We start from the raw sequence: 18,601 nt of genomic DNA, 5'->3' as shown, positions 1-18,601 counted from the left end.
TTTCCCTAGGTTTGGAAATGTTGCCAGAACCAGAAGCACATCTTTGCACGTACAAAATTAAAAAAATTCATGAAAATTTATAATCCGATTCGATATCTGTTTTTTTAAGCAAAATCCAGTTCTCATCCATGACTATATCATATCCAGTGAAAAACAGTAAGATCCGGTTCCTGTACACCTCTGGTGCTGATGCCAGAAACATCGCTCATTCTCAACAGTGACGTATTATTTCTCAGCAATTATTTCTGACAAAGAAAATGAAACTGAAGTGCCATTGTAAAGTCGTCCAATTGCAACAAGTGATAAAACAACCTCAAAACTACTGTAGCACAAAAAAGACAAATTCGCGCAATAACCAAAATTGAAAAAAAAAAATTTTGAAAATACAGTAGAACAAAACGAAACCGATCGTTTTCCCGCGACTCCAAACTACAAAAATAAAACTGAAAAATAAAACTGAAAAATAAAAGCTGGAAATAAATAAAACTGCTAAGTGCCAACTCTGGACCTGAACCTGACTACAATCTCAGTGTTGCCACAAATGCAATGTTCCGAAAACTTTTTCAGGGTTTAGGAAAGATTGCCAGGACCTTATTTAAATTTTTCATCAAATATACCGTAGTTATTATTTACTAAAATTCTCTACAGCCTGTTTCATTCTAAAAAAGGGATTATCAGAAGATCCTTATCCAAATAAAAATATTTAAAATTTATGTTTTTGTGTTCAAAATTTGAAAAAGTCATAAAATTTGAAATCCGGTTTTTGTCAAAATGCAAGACCCAGATTCTATCCGCATCCACAAAAAAAGTAAAATCCGAGTCCTGCTTCTAAATATCTATAATCTGTTATGCAAGCTTTTGTGTGAGTTTTTTGTAGTGCAATCACATCAGCTTTATTCTAATAATTTTAAAGCTGGGAGGTAATCCAGGATAAAGATAAACAAACAAACAAAAAAATGCTCAATGGGGTATCCTCATGCAATTGTGATGTTATTTTCACCAACCGCAGCAATTTGTTTCAATAATCTAATCAGGCACGATGAACCATCATCATCAAACTTATTATCATCATTACCTGTGTGTGTGAAAAAGAAAAAATTGTTGTTTAACTAGTGTTTTGGCAATTTTGCAATGAGGAAAACTACAAAAGCGTTGCCAGAGGAAGAATGTTCATCCCATTTCCAATTTGAAAAAAATTTAACATCATTAGAAATAAAAAGTTTGTATACAATTTGGAAAGTTTTCAAATAAAGAGAGGAGAAAGTGACCTGAACTGGAAGCTTAAAACCAACCAACCAGTGTTTGAGTGAAGACTTTTTTCTCTGAAGATCACTTGGATTCTTGGAAATTGGCGGTAAAATACAATTAAAAGTTTCAAAGCCAGTTGAACCCCTTTTTTCAGAGATTGTATTGAAGTTGCTGAAAAAAAAAAAAATTAAAGATGAAATGCGATGAAAAAGCGCTGGTGAAATAAAACTGCGATTGTAGATGTAGAAGAAACGCTGTGAGTGTGAAGGAAATTTCTTAATGGCACCCAACAACATTATATTATGTACCGTACTGTAGTTGCATGTTCATTTTATTGATTAGGGGGTGATTCAATTGCTGAGATGACACATGGCCTGACTCTGAAGGACTTAGCCATTTACAGATGTTTTTATTTTTTACTGTTCCCACATCTGGGCTTCAATATTAACTTTCTTTTTTTTACTACAGTAGAACTAGGTTAATCCGGATCTTCGCCTAATTCGGATGAAACTGGAAGTACAAATGAGTCAGGATTGATAGAACCGTCATCGGTTAATCCGGAGCTTCGCCTAATCCGGATGGAATCGCCGGTCAAATCGAATCCGGATTAACCGAGTTCTACTGTATTTCTGTTTATATTTCTAACTTAGGGATTGAGCTATAGCATTGGCCTTCTAACAGTATGAAGTTTTTGTATGTAAGTGAACTGTTATTGCTTATTCAGTTTGTTTTTGACTATCACAACACTAAGAAACACCACTAGTACCGGTATATATATGTATATGCCAAACATAACCTAGGTTTACAGTAGCGTAGCCAGGAATTTTGAAAGGGGGAGGTTTTGACGACCCAGCGGCGGGGGGTCTGGGGGCCTCCCCCAGAAAATTTTGAAAATTTACTTTGAATTTGGTGCATTCTGAGAGCATTTTCAACAAAAATGTAGGTATGAATATTCCTGTAAAATGGTGCTGTCCTGTGGCATAGCAAAAGGATAAGATCATGTTTTCTTCAGCATTTTTTGGAAATAAAGCTAAGTCTCTATGTTTTCTTGTTGCTAATTCCTGGCTGAGATGTTTTAATGTTTGGTATTGGCAAAACTCGCTCTTTTAATGCAGTTTTGTTTAAAATTAGGCAATTTTTTTTTAGACTGAAAGCATCATTCTCAATATCGTGACGTCACACGCGTGCCAAAGGGGGGGGGTTGTAACCCCCAAACCCCCCCCCCCCCCCCTTGGCTACGCCACTGTAGGTTTATATAAAGCTGGAACAAAAAGCAAAAAAATCCACTAGTTATTACTTTGAATTTGGTCATTCTGAGAGCATTTTTAACAAAAATGTGGGTGTGAAACTGAATATTCCTGTAAAATGGTGCTGCATGGGGCGTAGCAAAAGGATAAGATCATGTTTCCTTCGGCATTTTTCGGAAATAAAGCTAAGTCTCTATGTTTTCTTGTTGCTAATTCCTGGCTGAGATGTTTGGTATTGGCAAAACTTGCTCTTTTAATGCAGTTTTGTTTAAAATTAGGCAAGTTTTTTTAGACTGAAAGCATCATTCTCAAGCATAAAGAGACTGAAAGCATCATTCTCAATATTGTGACGTCACACGCGTTCCAAAGGGGGGTTGTAACCCCCATCCCCCTGGCTACGCCACTGGCCATTGATATCCCAGACATCTTCATGATATCCCAGTATGGTTTTAGTTTAGACTTTATCCATTTCTTTCTCACTATAATAGGCTTACAGAACACTATGCTACATTGGCATACCTGGGGTGGGGTAGGTGGATTGGGCCATGTATTTCGTATTGGCTTAGTCTATAAAAGCAACATTGTTAATAGCTTTGACAGTACAATCCAAAACATATTAAATGCCTTAATCTATGTCGTTAACCACTAAAACATTTTTAAGGGGGAGGGGCATAGCCCCCCTGCATACGCTAGTGAACACAGGGATGCCACCGATGTTGTCCCCAAAAATGGCAGCCTACCAAATTGATTGTTTTTTTGTTTGTTCATCAACTAACCCCACAAGTTGCATCAAATTGAAAGAATAGTTACGTTATAAACACACCGCTTAGCCCGCCACATATGAAGTCTATTCGGCAGCGTGTTTATAATCACTCACCGTGGACGACATGGGCATTGACGCTCGAGCTGAAATCCAACAGCCCGTCGCATATGAAGCTTTTTGCCACCTTTTCCAGTTTATTGATGCGCTTATTGTAACTAGTGCTGTCTTTTTTGTTTCAGACATTTTATATTGATGCCGAGGTGTTTTTTTCAGGGAGATATTTCTCTGGAAATTTTTGCCATAAAAGATATACGGTACCTACATCTCTAATATGCCAAAAATAAATTATTATTATTATGATATTGTATATATTATAAATATTGTATATATTATGATATTGTATATATTATAAATTATTATGATATTGTTTGTTCTGTGGAATTTTCCCTTGGTCTATTTGAGTAGACTATGAAGATTTATCATCATCATAATGTTGCTGGCATTTTTATAGGTTTCACCTAAACTAAGAAAATATTTGTACATTCATTTTGTTGTTTGTTATAATATAGACCATGTTATCTCAGAAACTTAATGTGAAATTTCCTTTTTCTGGAACGTGATTCAAGTCACAAATGTCAGTTTAATATATGCTGTTGATGGCTACTATTTTATTTCATAGTTAGCCTTTTATTACTTTAAAAGAAATACTTATTTAACAATGACAGAAATAAAGCAAGAATGGGACAATGAAGCTATGCTGTCTGACAAAGTTGGAAAAAAAGAAATCATTGTATTTCTCCAATCCAATGCAGCACCCCGGTTTTTGTCAGAGCATAAACTACAAGGTAGTTTAAAAAATGTTGTCAAAACATCGAAAAAAGAAATGTTGATTGCTGTTTACAATGAGCTTTTTGAAAGGAAAGCTTTCAAGGACTCTGAGTATGATGTGGCTGTAGAAAAAACTACAGATGAAGTGAAAAATCTCAGTACAGATGACAAGCCAGTTGAAAAAAAGACTGAAGAAGTTGAGGAACCCAAGTTCAAAAAAAGCGTTCTAAAGAAGGGTGATAAAACTAATTTTCCAAAAATTGGTGATAAAGTAAGATGCTACTATGTTGGAAAACTCGTTGATGGGACTGTCTTTGACAGCTTGCTGGCTGGAAGCAAGCGTAAAAAAAACATGCCTCTGTCTTTCAAAGTTGGTAGAGGAAATGTGATACGAGGTTGGGACGAAGCTTTGCTTACCATGAGTGTGGGGGAAAAAGCTGAAGTTACCATTGAACCAGCTTGGGCTTATGGAAAGAAAGGAAAACCAGAAGCAAAAATTCCACCCAATGCTACTTTGATTTTTGAAGTAGAATTACTTGGTATTGACTAATGTTTTCATTTTAAACCAGATGTTCTTCAGTATAACTCTCAACTAAACCTAACACATCCATATTCAATGCAAATTATCATGCATCGACAACATTCGATTCAAATATTGTAATGTATTTTTTTACTTCCTGATGTGGGAAAATACTATTTGTTTTTCTTGTCACTGCCAATATACATTAGTTATAAAGAGAATAATTGGGATTGCGCATGCAGTTTGTATTTTTTGATTGCAAGTAAAATTGTTTTGTGAACATGACGTATAATTTGGCCAATGCTGACATGGGATGTATTATGATAGATCGGTATACCTAGATCAGCATTCCATTCCATTTTGAAACAACACAAATATGTACAGACTCTGCTAAACTTGTGTATTTTACACTGCACTTGGATGAACTCCCTAATAGTATAGTGTACTGTATTGAATACCATTAAAATGCGACAGGATTTTTTTCGTGGCACTTTGTGCTCAACTGCTTTCGCCCCTGTGCAATGCACTGTTGCTGTCGGAAGACTGGTTCGTTATTAAGTCTTCATCCTCGGATTGACAGAGTTTGGATTTACACAGGCATCATCGCAAGCCACCCAGACCCACCGTCACGTTTTGTTATAAGCTGGTCACAACCTATTGACAAGAGCTCTGCATTCTTGCCTGTTGATCAAGTGACAATCGAGCATAAAGACAGAGAACAACGCCTTCGAAATCTTTACCATCCAATATACAAAATTTCTCAAAACCTTAGCCTACTTCTAGTTCTAATAGGCTACATTAATTCAATACATAGTCGGCTGCATAGCTAAGTGAAAGGCCTGATACGACCTCGGAAGGGCACCGGTTCGACCCTGCTTAAGAGCATGTGGCTCTGTCTTTGACAGAATACCTAACAGCAAACGAAGAACTTCAGCTATGGGGCAAAAAGGATAAATACGATAGAAAATACATACCACGAGTTAAGATTTGGGTGGAACCATTACGATTTCATAATAGCTATAGTATTCCAGTTTTTCATTTATTTACAAGCATTCCAATATTTTATATTTGCAGCACGAATTATCACCGCTTGTCTTCAGTTCGGCAAAACATCTCCGAGTTTTTTAAGCACTTTTGGATCGGCATTTCCAAGCAGCGAACTAAAAGTTCTTTTCCTGCGTTTAACATGGTTAGGCGAATTCTTCGTAAACAATTCTTCGTAAAACGATTGTTCGTAAACATTTGTTGGTGAAATGAAATCCGTAAAAGAATTTTTCGTAAAGCATTTCTTCGTATACATCAAATCTCCATTGCATACACGAATAAATGCTTTGGGAAGAATTGTTTTACGAAGAATTAACTTTACGAAGAATTATTTTACGAAAAATTGCTTACGAAGAATTGCTTTACGAAGAACTGTTTACGAAGAAAACGTCGGACACCGTTTAACATGGTGGCAAGCGAATCTAAGGTGGCAATTGAAAATATTTTCTGCTCCCATTGTGATTCGATGCAGAGCCACTATTGCAAATAATTAATACGTTACATTGCTCATTATTATAGGCTACTATAGATGCAACACAATTGGAAGTACGGTAACAAAAGACAATGTAGGCCTAGTCATACTTTTAGAGTCAAGCACTCCTATCTGAGCATGCTTTTAGCTATATCGCCAAGACACAATTGCGTGCTCTCGAGCCGTGTCAAACCGATATCCTTTACGAGCGTCGTTTCAGCGCTAATGCCACAATAGGCTATGCAGTCGATTGCCTCCAGACGCCTTTGTTGCAAGAACTAGTGATCTATGAATTTAAGCGAAAGTTTAAGCTTAGCGCAACGTTTGGGTAAGGGAATAAACAGCCGGTTTACATGTTTTTTTTGCAGGTTGGGTGAAGCGTGGAGTAGACTAAATCTTCTCACAAAACTTCACCTGATTCTGCGTATGCCAACGTTAAGCTACTATACGGTACCATATGCCCCTGCAATAAGCATACACAATAATTGAAGTTACTCAACAAGGAATTCAAACACAGTTTAATTGAAAAAACGGTATTGGCAATTAAGTTTTCAAAGCTAACTTTTCACAGCAGGTGACAAAGCATTCAGTAAGAGAAGAGGAGTTAAGAAGAACACCTTGTAAGTGTTCACACATGAACACTTCGAACAAAAAGAAATGGTCAACAAAATTATACAATGATAATTAAATCAAATGTCGATATAAGTGATATACAAGACACCAACAAAAGTGATAATAGCCTACTTTGAAATTTTCATGATAAATATTTGTTTTTATAGCGAAAATGTATGCGTGGTTGTAGCAGGCTGCGATACTTCTTAGGGTTCGTAAAACATAGCAATGACGGCATTTTGTTGTTTTTCTTCACCCTCCACATGACGTCAAAGATCACGTTAGCTTTGCCCAACCTTTAGCCTCCAGCTCCAGTAGGCTACATCACAAAATATCGGTTTTGACACCCCCAAGGGTGTCTTGCGATGTTTGACCCATCACAGAAAATTATTTTCAATTACCTAGTAATCGTATTAAATGGAGCGTAATAGTGCAAATAAACTGAGGACGGTCAGGACAGGCAATGCTGTGCGGCATGAAAATTTCTGTATGGGACTTTGTAGCCTAAGCATGACATGAAACGGAAAACACAGGCTACAAAATTGGAATGAATTTTTCGTACTTGCAGATTTTAATGCTGTGGCATACATATAGAGTTGTGCAAAATTATTCATTCTGATTTTTCAAGAACGTATTTTCAAACTTAAAAACAAGTCAAGAACAGCCAGACAAAAATTGCGTAATATAAGCTAAGTTAAGTACCTAATTAAACTAATGTTCTTTCATTTCTTGGTCTTCTCAAAACAAACGTATCAAGTGGTCTATAAAATGTAGGCTATGCTATTCATTACTGGATCGCATAGCTTTATATTAACAAATAACACCGCTTCTTTCTGTATTTACAGTTATTGCACTTAAGCATTGCATAGCGGAACCCTGATAACGCGACCAATCTAGCTCACAGCCACTTTAGCAAGGCTCTGAATTTTTTTTACTGAGATAACCTACTAGGCCTATATTGCTAAAGCAAAATCCGATCAAAATGACCGCTTCACTGTTGGTCGGTTAACAGGGTTACACTATACAGTGCACTGCATTAAATTATATCAAGTTGTGCAAAGTATTTTTTTCGGATTTATAGAGCAGTGTCTTGAGGCCAATCTTCAGTTACAATTTCGTTCCAAGCCTTTGCGGCTTCATCGGGATCGGGGCCTGACCCACCTAGGTATGGTGGTAATACTTGCACATCAATGTATTCTTGTACTGTAGAATAAGTTGACCCATGGGTATGGATGCGATCTAGCAATTTTTTCTTGACAAACGGCTTCATTATCTTCATGAGGATATCCATCAGTGTTCCTTCGTTAACCAAGTGTACAGCTTTGAATCTTAGCGGCATAGCTTCCTGCCAAATGTTAGTCATCTTTGATAATGTAAGCGGAGAGATTTTAAGAAAAAGGCCGATATTAAAATCTTGCATATCTTCTATAGTGGCAACACCGTAAATTTGGTATTTTTCTTCTTCCAGAACTTTCTCAAGAGCCAAAACACTGTACGCAATCATGGCGTAAATGTCTAAATCTCGCAACTTTCCGGGTCTGTAGAGAAGCAATGCAGATCCATTCTTGGTGTCTCCGCTTAGCTTGGTCAGAACTCCTTTATCAGCAATGGGCTGAAGCACAGCTGGGTTATGGACTTTATCAAACACTTCTTTAAAATCTTTTCTGGTGGTGTGATATCTTTGCAATACCATTAAAGCTTTCTTCTGATTGAACTTTTTTGCTCTTAAGAACATCAAGAAAAAGGCGTCATCATTACGAATCAGTGGACCATACTTCTCCGTGTTGAAGCTATCCCGCAACTGATCAATTGCTTGAAGTCGTTCAGCATTGTCTCTGGGTTCGTGAAGTTCATTTACAGCAATTTCTAGAAGTTTTGGACTTAAGGTGCATTCGTAGCGAGCCATTTCGCATCTGCATACAAAAACATATGGTACGGCTTTTTTTGTTACATTGATAATAAAGCAAAATGACTATTGTTATACTGCACCAGTGGTTTTCAACCTGGGGGTCGCAAGACGCCTGAAAATCCAGTGCATCGTTTTCCATTCTTTTTGCCAGAAAAGATTAAAAACTGTGTTTTTCGCAATCGACCATTCCTCAACCTGAGGTTAATCTATTGTTTTAAGCTTTCAAACGTTGCAAAGGCTTTAACAATTGGAAAGCATTCGATTTTTTCACCTAGTTCTTGTAGCCTACGAATTGCTTTGTGCAGACCAAAGTTAACCAGTAACCACGTTTTGACAAAATAGAAAAGTTATTTGGAATCCTGTGTCAAATATGGCGTTGTCAGTATCGTTTCCAAAGGCATTAAAATTTTTTAGTGTAAAGGCTATTTTAGTTGAATGTTCTTTCAGTAACAGTTCCACGCATTGACAAATCGCAAAAATAGGAAAATGTAGCTTTTATTCATTTCTTTTTCTCCTATGATCCAGTCAAGCTTGATCGGAAATGGAAATCATAATTGAAGGAAATGTAATAAAAGCAGTAAGCTAATAACATGGCAAATAAAAGTTTTTTTTTTGGTTTAAGAAGTTAGCATTAGAACAGCAAAACGAGACATAACTGGATGTCGGCATGTATCAAATTTGGTAATTTTTTTTAAATGTATTTTTGTTGAATATATTTAGGGTATAGGGGGTCGCAAGGCTGCGTTGATTGCTCAGGGGGGTCGCGGTGCAGGTTGAAAACCCCTATACTCCACTATGATGTACTATCAAGTAGGGTAGCCACTTTAACAAGTCGAAATTCTGCCACTGAAATTGACTACAATGCAACCGCCAACCAATCAGAACGTGTTATAAGCGGCCACCGTCCAATTGTGACCCTTATAGCACTCATTCAGAGAGTTAATGCTTGTTTTGAACTTTATTTGAAAATTACAGAAGAAAAAGAGCAATAGCAGAGGTGAGAATCGAACACGCGTCAATGAAATGACTACTTTCTAGCCCTAACCCCTAAGCCAACCAGCTGACAAAAAATCCATCACTTAATTTGCTTTCTATGATCTTCTTTTCGCCATTTTTTACGTCACTAAAACCGCAGCTTATGATTGGTTGGCCGTTTCATTCTAGTCAATTTCAGTGGCAGAATTTCGACTTGTTAAAGTGGCTACCATCAAGTAGAGCACTTGTGCTATCACAACGTAATGGATTACTTTATGGAGTTGATTTGCTCTTTCGGGAAAAATAAATGCAATTATTAAAACGTTTAGTGGTGAACCCAGAAAACTTTTAGTAAAACATTACAGCAATTTCCTATACTGGTGGAGGCCTAAACCACAGCTGAAGGGCCAGCTACAAAAAGCAGACTGTTTGAAGCTCCACTTGTACAGCAGTTCCAAAGGATTGGACAATATCAATCTTGACAAGGAAATACTTTTTCACAATGACGCTGCACTATACAATTCCGCTATAATTCATTCAAATTAAAGTTAATGGCAGTGCTGTTCTGATTCAAGAAGCACGCACAAGTGATTACAAAAACGATGCAGAAATAATGTACATACGATACGACAGGCATGGAAGAACCATTTTAAAAGTAGGTGGGCCCAGATGAGCAGCAGTCAAAGTCAATCAAACTGGGGGGCTTCGCCTCCCAAACCCCCCATAACATTGTTGCATTCCCAATACGTTTATACATTGTGTTTTCATGTTTGCCTTTCGTGCCACAAAGTAAAATTTTCTCTTTTTTGTGGCCACTTGGTCAAACAAATTACAAAATTGTTAAATTGCTCTATAGGCCGAAAAGCGCTTTACAAAATTAGGCGATGTACACACAAATAAAAAGGCAACAATACACACACACAGTTATACTTTTTAGAATAAGGTTCCTCTGAGTTTTCTTCGAATCTGAACTTGTCTAAAAACCGTTTGGCGAAAAACGATGTAATTTTTTTTATTTCAGTCATACTAAAAATTACTTCATTGATCAAAACAATGATATCATTGTTTCAACCATAGAGAATAATTAAATCAATTGATGGATTGCTCCACCAATTACACGCAACCAAACCCGCACGTGCTTTTCATCAATAGTGGGCTCAACAGAAAAGTTTGCAGATTAGATTTCATCATTGAGCTATCAAAAATAATCAAACTAGTGTGTATAAAATGAGTGAACACCTTTTTTTGGAACTCCGTCTCTGATTTGCCGTTTTCACTACCTTTTCAAACAAATTTGGCTTTCAAAAGTGAAAATAAAGTAGGTGGGCCCACGCCAACGTTGTTCCTCCATGCCTGCGATACGAGATAATATGATCTACCGCATAAGTACAGGTTATAACAAAAAAAACAAAACACAACGTAAACATGAGAAATCTCCTTTTGCGAATATTGATTGTGTACCAACACAGTAGGCATGCAAATGTGCGCAGAATTCCATTTAATCTCATTTATTTTGCGTGTTGAGAAAATATCAATTTGCCAAGGCAATTCTTAACAAGCTGTAGGCCTAATAGACATGGGCGCCGCAATGCGGGCCTACCCAACATTCCTACATTGCGGTCGAGAGTGCTGCAGGCATACCTCAAGTTCATTCGCAAGCACAATAAAAAAATATAGAACTGAATAAGTGATATATTGCACAATGTCGTCTGAGTAACTATATATATAGTATAATATTCATAGTGCACATGGAAATGTCTGACAAAACAAAAAATATATGCAAAAAACAACACAATTCAAAGGTAAACGCTACTGTACAGTTCATTAACATTACAGGAAGTCGTAATTTACTAAGCATAGAATGTGTGTAAAACTGAGGTCAGTAAACAATTGACTTACACTATTTCAGATATAAAAAAACGCATTTCTTCACTGCCATCTCGTTTCAGTCAAACAGAAATTAGCATTTAAGGCCTATTCAGCATAAAACAATTATTATATATTATCAGTTACGCGCTAGTGCACCTCGTCCTACTAGATGTCTTATCAATCTTGCACAATCTTCTAATCAAAGATCAGTACTTATTTGTAGAAAATGGACTTCTATAAGATTCAACTTGAGGCTTACAATATATACAGTATATGGACACGGAGATCAAAATCTATGATGAGGTTTAACTAGGTAAAAATATAAATTGAAATGGAAACACTGTAACTGCACAACGAGCAAATGCGATCTGTGGTACCACGCAGATGATGATTGCTTAAAAGTTAAAAGATACTGTCAAGAGATCCATTATGAAACATTCATTCACTGAACGAACTTTATATAAAAAAAGTAGTCAATTTACAATCTCATACGCACAATGGGTGAACAATGAAACCAAATCTTGCTGGAATGTAAAACTTGAAATTTAGAAAACAAAATAACTTTTTAAATAAGTGTTAAATAAACCAATTTCATTTGCGATATCGTGGATCGAAAGTAGCCTATGAAAACATTCCAATAATGTGCAAAGCATTCCCATGTGTCAGTTAGTAGCTTGAAAACGGTATGGTTCACGTTTAAATTGCAGTTTCAGTTGGCAAATCTTTTGTCAATTGCGACAGCCAAGATTCTGTTAAAGTGCTTGTGTCTGGGCCTGTGCCACCAAGACATGGAGGCAAAATGGACGGATTGATGTGGTTGTGAAGTTTATGAAATTTGTCACCATGATTGCAAATACGCTTCAAAATTTTCTTGTTTAAAATTGGCCTGAGCACAGCTAAAATGAGATCCAAGATTTTTCCTTCATTGATGATGTGAATAGATTTGAAACGTATGGGCATGGCGTCCTGCCAAATGCTGTTTAGTCTTTGGACTTCAAATGGAGAAACTTGCAGGTAGAGTTTAATGCTTAAACTCTTCATATCTTCTATTGCACCCACTCCACAAATTTGATTTTTTTCGTCTTCAAGCAATTTCTCTATTACTATAACTGCATATGCCACCACATCATAAATAACTAAGTTTTCATAAATGCCTGGCCTGTAGAACACAATTGCTGCACCATCATTAAACCTCCCAGGTAACACTGATACCATGCCGGCTTCCATCAGAGGTCGGATTAAGGCAGGGTTGCGAACTTTATCAAAAACCAAATCGAATTCCTTTCTCACAGCGTGATAACGATGGAGAACACCCAATGCTTTTTTCTTATCAAACTTTTTTGCTCTTAAAAATCTTAAAATAAAAGCATCGTCTTCGCGCATGAGTGAACCATACCGTTTGGAATCAAAGTTTTCTCTCAGTTCGTCTATAGCTTTAAGGCGTTCTTCATTGTTTTTGGGTTCATTAAGTTCCAAAGCAGCTTTTTCTAACAATTCTTCACCGAGTTTCCATTCATATCTATCCATAACTTTTCTTTTCAGTTTAAACTTTTTCTATTCACAAAAGGTAGACACTAAAAAACAAAAATCCCCCATCAAACAGGGGTAAACTAAAACAAGTAGTAGAACTGATACAGTTTCACACAGTCAAACTACAGCAGGCCTCTAAGCTCCTTTATTTTTTCGGCGACAAAACATAGCCTACCAGAGCTCTCTCCAGGCAGCAAAAATCTCACGTTCGGCAGCCAAAATAAAAAATCTGCTAAAAAGAGTAGAGAAAAAAGTTTCAACGTCTGCAGACATTGAATCATAGTAAAAATGATGGATTTTGTTATCTGGGAATGGAGAGCAGAAATGCTGGCTTGTGGGAGCCGGCGACCATGGATGGTCTGTCGGCGCGGTAGTTTCGAAGGCCGTGGCTGCCGGGAGCTTACAGGCCTGTACGAGTGTACGGCCATGTATTGTGCAAGGATATAACCATCAGCTATATTTTATATGTTGAGGTTCACAAAATGAAATTAAGTGAATAAAAACAAACAATTACATGATCAGAAACTCATCCTTGTAATTTGTGTACATGTAGCATGGTATTCATGTACCTTCAAACAGTTAAGTTTAACACTTTACACAATGTGCCTGGAAGTGGCTAATTTGTGGCTGACATCAGACAAAGTAAAATTGTGGAGTGGACACCTGCGACACATTTTGTTTTCAAGAAAAGGAGTTTAGCTGCAGCAGTTAACTCAAAGATAGGCTGATGTTTTATAATAATAATATTTAAAAGAAAAACATTGTTTGCAGTAGGTAATAGGTATACTCATTATTCAAGTAAAATTCTGAAAACAGCTTGTCTATGTAAAAAATACTATAATGTAGATTAAAGTAACCTGACACATTAAACAAAGGACGATACATAATGAATTAATCAGGACAAATGTAAAAAAACACCCAACACTAATTCAATCGCACAGTGAATAAGAATAATCAACAAGCTGATTTCTAAACATGATAGGTACCATAAGTGTATAAAAAATAATTGCGCCAGCAAGTGGATCTTCACAGTGGTAAACCATATAAAATATTTTAATTCACAAACACTTGTAATGAAATCTCATCAATCTGGATACCAGGCGTTTAACACAATACCTGACAGGTAAAGAATGAAGACACTCTTCAGCAGAAATGACTTATATCATTCACAATAAACATTTATATTATTCAGGATAGTTAACCTGAGTATTTAATTAAACCAGTTTTTCTCAATCTTCTGAACCCATTCTTTGCATCCTTCTTCTATGTTGATACCTTTTCCCAAGAAACATGGAGGAAGCACAGTGGAATCAATTTCTTCATGAAGAGGCATAAAATTGCTTCCATAAAGCTTGATTCTTTTCTTGATTTTCTTTTCAATGAAGAATTTAAAAAAATGATAGATTGCATCGAACACTTTACCTTCATTAAAAATATAGATGTTCCGAATACGAACCGGCATAGCATCCTCCCAAATTTTCCCAAAGGTTTTCCCTGCTGAAAACGAAAGTTGTGCAAGTGACGAAATGCTGAAATGGGCTAAATCATCAACAGTGATAATGCCACAAATCTGAAATTCCTCATCATCTAGCATCTCCTCAACACAAATTACTCCATATGCCATAACTTGATATACACTGAACTTAGGCGTGAGCATTGCCGGTCTGTAAATCAAAACACTTTCCCCAGCTTTGGATTTTTCTTTGAGAAAGTACATTATTCCACAGTCCATCAACTCCTTCAATTGTTTAGGATTTTCTACCAATGAAAACACATCTCGAAGTTCTTTTCTCACAGCATGATAATGTTGGAGAACTTTCAAAGCTTTTTCTTGATTAAACTTTTTTGCTCGTAAAAAACGAAGCAGAAAAAGATCATCTGATCGCTTTAGTTCTCCAAACTTACTGGTATCATAACTTTCCCTTAAAACATTAATTGCTTTTAACCGTTCCTCGTTATCACGTGGTTCATTGAGTTCTTTGATGGCCTTTTCTAGCAGATCAGAACGTAGGTTACACTGATACCTAGTCATGTTTCACGAATCAGCTAGCAACTCTGCAGAAATAGTTATGCCTATCATATAGCACTATGGATCCCACCTAAAGAACTGCAAACAAAATCATTCTATTAGTATGATATAAATACTGTGTATACTTTTACCACATTCAATATTTCTGAAAAATCCATCGATTAACAAGTTATGTATGATATGTTATGATTATAAACTATGATAGACTGTATAAGATATCATAAATAATCTGATAGGCAAAACATATCACAAACCGAAATATCTTTTCTGAGACAAAACATAGGCTATTTACGGCAAAGAGACAATGCACCAGCACCCTTAGTAAAAGAGAAAAATAGGCAAATACTTGTGAAGTTTTAAAAGAGTATCAACAGTTTTTTCGGTAGCTAGGTAGGCCTACTCCTACATGTTGGTAGGTAACAACAGAATGGCCCGTTTCGGTGAGTCCGATCCCTTAGCGGGAGATTTTTTCAATTTTTTTTAAAAATTATCGGGTACCGTAGCCTAATTATCATTGCCGTTTTAGGGTTAGGGGTTAGGAGTTAGGGTTAGGGGTTAGAAGTTAGGAACTCACCGAATCAGACTCACCGAATAGTAGCAGACCCAGGTAACAATAACAAAGATACGACACATCTTGAAATAAAACATTGGGATTTGCAAACAAAAAAGGAATAAATGCATGACAAAGTGAAAAGTTTGTAAATCCAATAATTTCTTAAAATTTAAGATGTATGGTATAAATTTATACCAGTACTTGTTTTATTATTGCAAAATTGTTAACTTGTCAACAATGTTTGATAATCACTTTGAGATATAAGCTGAACCGGTTTTAATCACAAATCACAGCTCCGCAAATATTATCAATGTTGTTTGGCCATTTAACGGCATATCATGCGTTTATATAAAACAGATGAAGCTCTGTTCGGTCGCCTTAGCAAGGTCAATGCAACATACAAGTAAAGTTGTTGGTCAGGATCAGTTTACAGACGATTAAGCTTGACATGATATTAACGGGTCTACTACTATTCGGTGAGTCCGATTCGGTGAGTCCGATTCGGTGAGTTTGATTCGATGAGTTCCTAATTTCTAACCCCTAACCTTAACTCCTAACCCCTTACCCTAAAACGGCAATGATAATTAGGCTACGGTACCCGATAATTTAAAAAAAAATTGAAAAAATCCCCCGTTAAGGGATCGGACTCACCGAATCGGACTAACCGAATCGGACTCACCGAAACGGGCCATTCCGGATATTAACAATGTTCCATGTAATACTAGACAAGGAAGTTTCCAAAACTACAAGATACTATAGTATATATATGACATTTTTCAGCAAAAATTACACATTATTTCAGAGATAGGCCTACTGATTCATTTTGTTATACTGGTATGACTACTTTGAAGTCGTTCCTTATATAACTATTCCAAGTATGTGCATAAATGTGCATTTATAGCACTGGAGAAGAAGACAGTATAGTTTTCGAAACGTTTGTTTACTGAACGTGAGTTTAGTACTATCTACATTATGAGCTCTTTATTTTTTGATTAAAGTAACCAGGCATTCCAACCATTTTACTCTTGGGTTAACATTACATAACATTATTCATACAATATTTGCAAAATCACATGTGATGCTAATTACATGATAACAGTGTACTTTTATAAAAACAAAAATTTGATTGTACACACAAAGGTAGTAAAAAAGCTTACTCTGGAGGTAAGAAAACTACTGTTTAAACAACTGGTAATGCAGACAACTGTGGCCTGTGGTTAATGGTTACGAAGATGCTGTGGGGATACTGCAAGAGTATCAATTATAAAGATTACGTACACTACAGTATACCAAATGCAATGAGGAAACATTTAAGCTTTATTGCTACACATTACTAGTTAATCTTCAAAGATATAAATAAGTTTGGCACGGAAGAAGTTTTTCATTACTTAAAAAGTACTGCAACTACAAAGAGTGAAAACTTTTTCCTTGCCATGTTAAAGTTCTGCTCCACTTAGGGAACGTTCAAATATTACGTAACGCCTTCGAGGGGGAGGGGGGGGTTTATGCAAAGCGTTACGTTAGCGTCACATCGGGGGGGAGGGGGTTCAAGCAAAACGTTACGTAACGCTTTCGAGTACAAAATGGTAGTTTTTTGTGCTGAATTCGTAGTGAAAAAGCGTTACATGGGGGAGGGGGGATTGAAAAAAGCGTTACGTTGGCGTTACATGGGGGAGGGGGGGGTCAAAAATTCGGAAAAAAAGCGTTACGTAATATTTGAACGTTCCCTTAATCAACTCTTTAAATAACAATTTGTGATGAAAGTCTGACAATTTAAAGCGATTGAAAAATACAAATTTCATTAACAATGCTTTATGACCAGTTTTGCTGTATTCTATTCACCCACTCTCCGCAACCATTTTCCATACTTGCTCCAGTACCCAGAAAGCATGGGGGAAGTAAGGACGAATCTACTTCTTCATGAAGTGCTGAATAATTGCTGCCATGTAGTTTAATTCTTTTCTTTATCTTTTCTTTCATGAAAAACTTAAAGAAATAAAACATGATGTCAAAAACTTTTCCCTCGTTGAAAATATATATATTTCGAACACGTACCGGCATGGCATCTTGCCATATGCGATTAAATATTTTTCCAGCAGAAAATGAAACATTGGTTAAAGATTTCAAACCAAATGCAGCTAAATCATCAACTGTGATAATACCACATATCTGGAATTCCTCATCTTCAAGCATTTCCTCAACACATAGTACTCCATATGCCATCACTTGGTACACACTAAATTGTCGTGTTAGCAATGCTGGTCTATATAATAATACACTTTCTCCAGCTTTAGATTTTCCATTGAGAAAATACATTATTCCACATTCCATCAACTCCTTCAACGGCTTTGGATCTTCAACCATTGAAAACACTTCTTTTAGTTCTTTTCTCACAATATGGTAATTTTGTAGAACAACTAGAGCCTTTTCTTGTTTAAATTTTTTGGCCCGTAAAAAACGCAGTAAGAAACTGTCATCTGATCTAATCAAATCACCAAACTTTGTGGTGTCAAAATTGTTTTTCAGTTCATCAATAGCACTTAGTCTCTCTTCATTGTTTCTTGGTTCATGTAATTCTTTAACTGCTTTTTCCAACAAATCATGACGTAAATTGCATTGATATCTTGACATCTTAACATTAAGTAAAATTAAGTTTACTGAATATTAAGCTGAGGTAATCACAAAACAATTGAATATTTTATGGCCTAGATTTCAATTATAAGAATATCTTTCAAACTAGTGTAAGTGCAAACTGCAGAGACACATAGATGAAATTGTTTCTTGTAGTAAGCTGCTATATCATATTTATTGGATCAATTGAAAAATGTGGCTACCCTACATTAACTGTTTTGATTGTTTGGCTAAGATTCATGCACAATGACAATCTGAGAGATAAGTGGTAACAGAAAATGCCTAAGATGTGCAACTAAATTGACACTTAGATAAAGATATTTAATATGTGCTGAATTCATGAAGCATTGCAAACGATAAATTTGCCTACT

The 18,601-nt window shown here is 36.3% G+C and overlaps 5 protein-coding genes across 5 annotated transcripts; 1 reads left to right on the top strand and 4 right to left on the bottom strand.

Annotated features, from left to right (window-relative positions):
* The first annotated feature begins 3,087 nt into the window (after positions 1 to 3,087).
* On the top strand, positions 3,088 to 4,965 carry LOC145768470 (peptidyl-prolyl cis-trans isomerase FKBP3-like). The gene has a single exon (XM_082579967.1). It carries the CDS (start codon positions 3,977 to 3,979, stop codon positions 4,634 to 4,636), a length of 660 nt encoding a protein of 219 aa, XP_082436093.1. The 5' UTR covers positions 3,088 to 3,976; the 3' UTR covers positions 4,637 to 4,965.
* Positions 4,966 to 6,625: 1,660 nt separating this feature from the next.
* On the bottom strand, positions 6,626 to 12,140 carry LOC145769609 (alpha-tocopherol transfer protein-like). The gene has a single exon (XM_082581278.1). It carries the CDS (start codon positions 8,638 to 8,640, stop codon positions 7,810 to 7,812), a length of 831 nt encoding a protein of 276 aa, XP_082437404.1. The 5' UTR covers positions 8,641 to 12,140; the 3' UTR covers positions 6,626 to 7,809.
* A 23-nt stretch (positions 12,141 to 12,163) lies between these two features.
* On the bottom strand, positions 12,164 to 13,061 carry LOC145769610 (alpha-tocopherol transfer protein-like). The gene has a single exon (XM_082581279.1). The coding sequence runs from the start codon at positions 13,012 to 13,014 to the stop codon at positions 12,184 to 12,186; it is 831 nt and encodes a 276-aa protein (XP_082437405.1). The 5' UTR covers positions 13,015 to 13,061; the 3' UTR covers positions 12,164 to 12,183.
* On the bottom strand, positions 13,062 to 15,056 carry LOC145769612 (alpha-tocopherol transfer protein-like). Its single transcript, XM_082581280.1, has one exon. The coding sequence runs from the start codon at positions 15,047 to 15,049 to the stop codon at positions 14,228 to 14,230; it is 822 nt and encodes a 273-aa protein (XP_082437406.1). The 5' UTR covers positions 15,050 to 15,056; the 3' UTR covers positions 13,062 to 14,227.
* Positions 15,057 to 15,128: 72 nt separating this feature from the next.
* LOC145769613 (alpha-tocopherol transfer protein-like) lies at positions 15,129 to 18,230 on the bottom strand. The gene has a single exon (XM_082581281.1). The coding sequence runs from the start codon at positions 18,228 to 18,230 to the stop codon at positions 17,412 to 17,414; it is 819 nt and encodes a 272-aa protein (XP_082437407.1). The 3' UTR covers positions 15,129 to 17,411.
* Between the last annotated feature and the right edge of the window lie 371 nt (positions 18,231 to 18,601).

This window comes from Aplidium turbinatum, chromosome 4 (genome assembly GCF_918807975.1).
Source record: "Aplidium turbinatum chromosome 4, kaAplTurb1.1, whole genome shotgun sequence".
Classification (NCBI taxonomy): Eukaryota; Metazoa; Chordata; class Ascidiacea; order Aplousobranchia; family Polyclinidae; genus Aplidium; species Aplidium turbinatum.
Note: the sequence above shows the minus strand (reverse complement) of the source record. Positions and strands in the feature narration are given on the sequence as shown.